The following is a 7,040-nucleotide window of genomic DNA, read 5'->3' as shown; positions in this document are numbered from 1 at the left end:
AAAAGTAAAAAGAAAAAGAACCAGCGTATACATTATATATATATATATATATATATAACACGGGCACTTCACACCATCGTACGTGGTCTCCGAGGAAATGCCAGGTAGGAAACGCCAGAAAGCCAAGAAAAAAAAAAAAAAAAAAAAAAAAAAAAAAAAAAAAAAAAAAAAAAAACGCCAGAAAGCCAAGGTAGTGGTGTAGTGGTTAGCACGCCCGACCGGACATTGGGAGGCCCAGAGTTCAAATCCTGGCTCCGCCGTTTTTTGGCTTTCGGCGGGTTCCTGAAAACTTTGATTCTTTGATTCATTGGATTAAGTACGGTTCATTCATCTGCTCATATTCGCTCACGGGCATATATATATATATATGCCCGTGCTGCTTATTTTGGAAAAATGATGGCGTTAATATCTAAATCAATATTATTTTATTTCCATATCACCCGTCGTTTCTTCGTAATAAACGCCACAATGGCTAAAATATCATGAAAAAATTGTAAGGGTGCAGGCGAGCTGGTGGAAGTTAACCATAGTTTTGTTTAACCCGAGACTGGGGTATTTCGGAAAAGGGACGAGAAGAAAAGAGGCCACAAGGAGGCGTCGCCTCCTTGTGGCCTCTTTTCTTCTCGTCCCTTTTCCGAAATACCCCAGTCTCGGGTTAAACAAAACTATGGTAAAATATCATATTTCATAGTTTCAAGAAAGAAAAAAAAAGGCTCGGCAAGATACAAGATAGCCAAAATCTATGTTCTTTGAACTCCGGGTAGCTCGTGTCTTCATGCTTGCTAACCATCTAAACGAACTTTTGAAGTAAATTGTAGCGCGGCACGTTAACAGGCCGTCAATTCTAGGGCCAATGAAACATCGGGACCACGCGCTAGGAAGCTACTCACTCGCGCGGCGGTAGTTTTGACAGTGGTGTAATCAGGGTAAGGTCGCTGACGAGCTGCAACTGTCTGTAACTGGGACTTCGAGCAGGTTTAGTGAAGTGTGTGAGAACACCGCCCCACAACTGGGTGGAACTTGGGACAACGGGATCGTTAAGGCGAAACTCTACCACCGAAATCGGGACCAACATGGCAACACCTTGTCTGGACCTCATGGTCACTTGTCCATTACTCAATTATCCTCACAACTCAAAAGGAGTCAGCACTTTTATCCCCATCAACCTTTCTAAACTAAACTTGCACAACGAGGAGAGAGAGAATATATATAAACCGAGAGTTTACTCTGAGTTTTGCGCTATAAGACGCTTCTGTGTGGTGGGGAAGGAGAGGGGGGAAAGAAAAACGATCGACAAAGGGTCAATGATGATGAGATGAAATGTTAAAATATGTACACGCTATAGTGTATAGTTTCAGGATGGGAAATGAGAGAAAGATGAGAAAAATATTTAAAGCACTGTCAGCAAGTCAATGTTCTCGAGGAATTTAAAGAGGGCTTTTAAGGCTGCTCGATGTGTCTTAGCAGGCCAAGGTCCGAGAAGCTTTGGTAGATCAAAAGGTCTACAGTTCAGAGCATTAGTAGAATTTTTGTAAACTTTTCGTTCATATTCATATGCTTGACATGTGAGTAGAATGTGTCTGATGGTTTCCGGCGCACTGCATTTCTCACAGCCCGCAGTCGCGCGTTGTTTTATTTTAAAGCGATAGTTCTTCGTGTACGCACAGTTTATTTATTTATTTATTTATTCATTCCCTCAGGGCCCGAAGGCATTACAGAGGGGAGTGGACACAGACATCGAATTGCACACAAAGACAAACAGTAATTAGGCGGGTAAGCATAAAAATCCAAAGACAGAACATTGTTAAAACAAAACACTGTCAACCAAAATCCAAAAAAATATTCGCAAAGTGCAGCTTTGAATCCGGCATTCTCGGCTATGCTGGCAACGGGTGCGGGAAGGCGATTCCAGTCCAGTGATGTCATGGATATGAAAGACTGATGAAAGCTTGAGGTGCGACACTGAGGGATCCCAACTTTATTTTGATGGTCGAAACATGATGAGACTTATGATGGTTGTGTTAACAGATGCTGACGAAGATTTGCATTGTGGTGGTAAATTTTATGAAATAAACATAGACGAGATATGTTTCTACGTAGGGAGAGGTCAGACAAGTTTAGGGTAGTTTTCATTGCTGTTACGCTAGATGTGCGATGGTAGTTACGCAGTATGAAACGAACAGAACGGTTTTGAGCAGCTTCTAATGATAATGCAAGCGTTATACCGGGGTCCCAGATAGCGGAAGAATACTCAAGTTTGCTGCGGACCAATGATTTGTAAAGAATTAGTTTTAAGGACAGTGGGGCAAGAGAGAAGTTCCTTTTTAGAAAGCCCAACATGCGGTTAGCGTTTTTAATTATATACTCAATATGAATGTTCCATGAGAGGTTGTTAGTGATATGAACACCAAGATATTTAAATGAGGACACGGATTCCAGCTCAACAGTTCTTATATGGTACGAGGGACAGGTGTTATTTTGACGTGATACTCTCATGGATTTGCACTTGTTAATATTGAGTTCCATTTGCCATTTATCACACCAACGAGAAATACTGTCAAGGTCAGACTGGAGTGCAAGAACGTCAAAATCGTTAGTTACTTCAGAATAGGTGACACAATCGTCTGCGAAGAGACCAACTGAGGATGAGATATGCGAAGGAAGGTCATTGATATATATTAAAAACAAAAGAGGGCCGAGTACTGAACCCTGGGGGACACCAGAAGTCACAGGAGAGGGGTGCGAGTTAATGCCATTAACATGAACAAATTGAGAACGGTTAGTTAAAAAGGCGTTGATCCAAGTCAAAACATGAGAGTTGAGGCGAAGTCTATGTATAAGAGTATCTAAATATCGTGGTAGGTCGCTTGGCACTTCTGTTGTTAATAAAGGGTCTATGTCATAGAGAAATTTGTAGTTAGAATCCCGTGAGGACCAAAGCATCTCACGTGCACTTTTTGCAATTTGTATTGTCAGAGATGCACAATCGCCTTTCGTAAAAGGAACCATTCGTGTTGAGATGTGCTGGTAAGCGCTCTTGGCTGATTTGTCAGCGCATTCGTTACCCCGTATACCGGAATGTCCTGGTATCCATTGAAAGGTAATTTGGTGACCTTTCTGAAAAGGCCGACGTTGCTGCCACAAGGTGGTAGCAACGACTATCGGAAAAAAATTCTTGCTGCCACCCGTGACGTCATATCCGGTACAATGTAGCCGCATTCTTGTTTTATAACTAGACTCTTTTTTTGTGATGAGTAAGATATTGGATATACTTCTGAGCTATTTAAGTAGCGAATGCGCGGCATACCCAGAAAAGGCAATGCTCTTAGAAAATTGGAACGACAGCTCTGCCATCCGAAAGCGCCAGGTGGAAGCACAGCGCCTTTCTTATCAATCGTTTTTTTTTTAATCACGCTTAGTTTTTAATTTTTTGAATATATGTTAGCTTTAAAACTGTTTTATAATCAATAAACATTGTATTCAAAAATAATAATGTTTTTTTTGAAAATCATGGCGGCTGTGAGTGGCTCCCCGAGAGCGACAGGCGGCAGCACCCGCAAGCACCACGCTTTTCATATCGATTGTGTTGGCCTGGTTAGAGGGAGTTGGTTATCGCTGGTGGATTGGCTTGTCGACCGCTCTGGCTGTTTTGACCTAAAGCCCCTTGATAAAATTCACGTTTACAAGTACCGCTAACCCTTACTGTGGAAACGCGCAAGACACATGCCCGGGTCTCCGCCGCCATTCGCTTCCAAGGGGCTGCTCATGTCAGTGCTCCGCTGGCTACGCCGCCATTTGCGTCCAAGGGCCGCTCGTTACACGGACCTTGTGCACTGGCGCATGTGATGCTATTTGTAAGACAAACGCAAACACATCAAAACACATCGATCGAGGGCGCACCGGCTAAATTGCTCATCTACAGCTGAGACACCAGACCCCCACTGGGGCAGACTAACTTCCGGCTGTATAAACATACGCACATCAATTTGCTTTGCATCGATAGAGGGGCTTTAGTTCTGATGTTTTGACTTGGAAGCTTGCCAGTGAGACTACAGCCAAAGCTTCGAGCGTGCGCTAGCCCGCGCTGCTGGCTTTGAGACGTGCCTTTCTATCAGAAGCGCTCGTTTTATGGACGAACGTTTCAAAGCCAAGATCTCGTGCTTTCGTGCTTTGCAGCATTGACTGCTTGTCACTAAAGCAACTCAATCTTGTCGTCTAAATCATCATACATCATCAACAGCCGCTGAGCTTCACGGAATTAAGGAAGCAATCAAGTACATATGTCAACAACCACCACAAAAATGGACCTTATTTACAGATTCGAAATACGCTTTAGAGTCGCTCAGTCCTATTGGAAAGAAATCAATGTATTCGATTTCTTCCCTGGAAATAGCTGAGTACCACCACCTAGCATTCAAATACGGTCACCAAATTACCTTTGAATGGATACCAGGACATTCCGGTATACGGGGTAACGAATGCGCTGACAAATCAGCCAAGAGGGCCCACCAGCACATCTGAACACGAATGGTTCCTTTTACGAAAGGCGATTGTACATCTCTGACAATACAAATTGCAAAATGTGCACGTGAGATGCTTTGGTCCTCACCGGGTTCTAACTACATGCGCCCCGTGCACGCGCTAGGTGACCCTGATCTGCTTTCACCAGAGAAAATAAGGGTTTCGAGAATGTTCACCCCGCGGAGTGCGCTGGAATGCTACATCATTCATCATGTTTTGTTACATATGACCACCACGAAAATTGCGAGCGTCTTTGAAAATCACAATGGCAGAAGCACCGATTACAGCCCATTGTCTGTTTTAGGCGGAAGAAGAAAATAATAAAAAAAAAAAAGGGGGGGGGGGGGGGGGGAGTGCAGGCTTGTTTTACCGTAAGCAGCATGACGAGATATTTTTTTCCAAACGAGCGATTTCCAGGCCTGTGCACAAATTCCGCTGCCGAACTGCCGTGCTTCAGTTTTTGTAGAAAACCTCTGCCAGAGTTCGCTTATCAATAGGCAGATTTTTATTGTCGGTTGAGCACCCTTCCCGTGTAATTTCTTGAAGCTAATTTTTCGTTCAAAATCCTATTTCAGCGTCGATGCAAATACTTTCATGGTAAAGGAAATAAAAAACATTCCCCTTTTCAAGCAATCTGGACAGTAAACTTTTGTGACTACATGAGCGTGAAAGTGGCTTGTATACAACGTGTCCACCCCAAAAAATGTTGGTTTATTTTCACCGAAAACATAAACTACGCATCGCCTAACGCTCACTCTCGTCCCAAAAAGCGTCCGGTCCGAATCTGAAGCCAAAGTTTCAGCACGAACCTATGTATTATTCAAAAGTTATAAGTGGTTTTGTTAAAATTTTAATAAGAAGAGCTCTTTTTTGTCCGTTTTCGGTTTCCGGCCACATAGAGGTCCATGTATTCGGGAGTTCCGTCGGCTGCCATTTTTCCATTGAAATTTTGAGCAAATCGCTCATAAGTTTTGCAGAAGATAGAGTTTGTGCTGAATCATTCGCATCTGGTTTTGACCTTTAGCGCTACGTTTGGCGTTGAGAAGGATGGCTCGGCAATGCGTAGTTCATTTTTGCGGTGAAACAAAATCCATGTAAACTTTTTTTGGGACGGACACCCTGTATATAAAAAAAAAATAAAAATAAAATGCTAACTTTTTGGTAAACACGTCTGTCTATCGAGTGTGCCTGGAATCAATATATAATGCACGCTCGAGCGAAAACCTCCCTAAAACTTTTATGATCTTCTTTCTCTTTTTTCTTTTCAGTAAGTATTTTTAATTTTTTTTTTATCTGCATGCTGGAATTGTGGATTCATAATTTTGATTTCCTGAAACAGATAAGTCGTAGACCTTTCAATATAGTGCTTTTCCGTTTCCTCATTCCAGATTTTTGGGACACCGCAGGACAGGAGCGGTTTAGGACACTCCATCCTTCGTACTACCATCAGGCGAATGCCTGTATCCTGGTCAGTGTTCTTTGTACGTCCTTGCTTACTAGAGTGTGCCTGCTACTCAAGATCGCCCCCGTACCTTTACTGAAATTAAATTTAAAATGTATTTCGACGAGCGTATACGAGCATGAGGGGAAATTCGACTAGACTCGCCTGACTAGGCTCCATCCTCTGGTACAGTTCAGCAGCACATCAGCACAAATAACCAGCTAAGCGTCACTGCATACAACCATTAACAGACATGAAAATGTAAAGTAATAACCGCCAAAACAATACGAAATATTGCATATGAGAGTTCTAACACGCCAGTGCTATTTGAATGTTTCGTGCTAAACCTAGAATATAATGTTTTGTGTTGAAGCTATTATTCGTTGTCATTATTTCTGGGTTGGTGCTCAGTATAGTGTACCATTCTTTATGATGTAAATTTTGTATAACGCGAATATATATATATATATATATTCGCGTTAGCATTACTACTCACATAATAGGGAAAAGATGATGGCGTCCATGTTTGGACAAAACACTGGAAAGGGAAGCTCGCCGCTTATATGGGAGCAAAGTAAAGAAAGGACAAAGGCGAAAGGAAGGCGACGTCACGGGGCGAAAGCCAATGCGCGCGCGGATGCCGGGGCAAGTCTGAACTTGCAGGTGTGCGGAGCCCCCTATGCCTTGGTTTCTGCTACAAGATGAATTGTGGAGCAAGTACCCGCGCTGGCCCAAGTAGGCGGCCAAAAAAGACGGATTGTAAACGAAGGAGACGGGCTGCTGAGGCCAATGGACGGACGGAGCAGCTTCAGGCAGCTGATGCCGCTGGCGTTTCCCACGGGTCATAGTAACGCATTCCACAAGGAACAACCAATGGAGCCTCTTTTTAATTTTTATGCAAATATCAACAACATTGCGGGTTAAGGACGAAGGGGATTGAAATGCAGCTCCACTATTGCTAGTATTATGTCCCCCTAGAGAACACCTAATATTTTTTCTTGATGACGCTAAATACTTTACTAGGAAGACCACACTCCACTGTGCTCATATGCATTAGACAGCGCCACGACAGCGCCAC

At 43.1% G+C, this 7,040-nt stretch overlaps 1 protein-coding gene across 1 annotated transcript in view; it reads left to right on the top strand.

Annotated features, from left to right (window-relative positions):
- The window catches only part of LOC115308854 (rab-like protein 2A), a 215,112-nt gene that overhangs the window by 110,001 nt on the left and 98,071 nt on the right, over positions 1 to 7,040 (top strand). The window contains exon 3 of the mRNA XM_040222881.3: positions 5,910 to 5,989. Coding sequence (XP_040078815.2) covers positions 5,910 to 5,989 — 80 coding nt within the window. The remainder of the gene's footprint in view (positions 1 to 5,909; positions 5,990 to 7,040) is intronic.

The sequence above is a fragment of the Ixodes scapularis genome, unplaced genomic scaffold (assembly GCF_016920785.2).
Source record: "Ixodes scapularis isolate PalLabHiFi unplaced genomic scaffold, ASM1692078v2 PGA_scaffold4__175_contigs__length_147842914, whole genome shotgun sequence".
Taxonomy (NCBI): Eukaryota; Metazoa; Arthropoda; class Arachnida; order Ixodida; family Ixodidae; genus Ixodes; species Ixodes scapularis.
The sequence above is the reverse complement of the archived record's forward strand: the minus strand, read 5'-3'. Positions and strand labels throughout refer to the sequence as shown.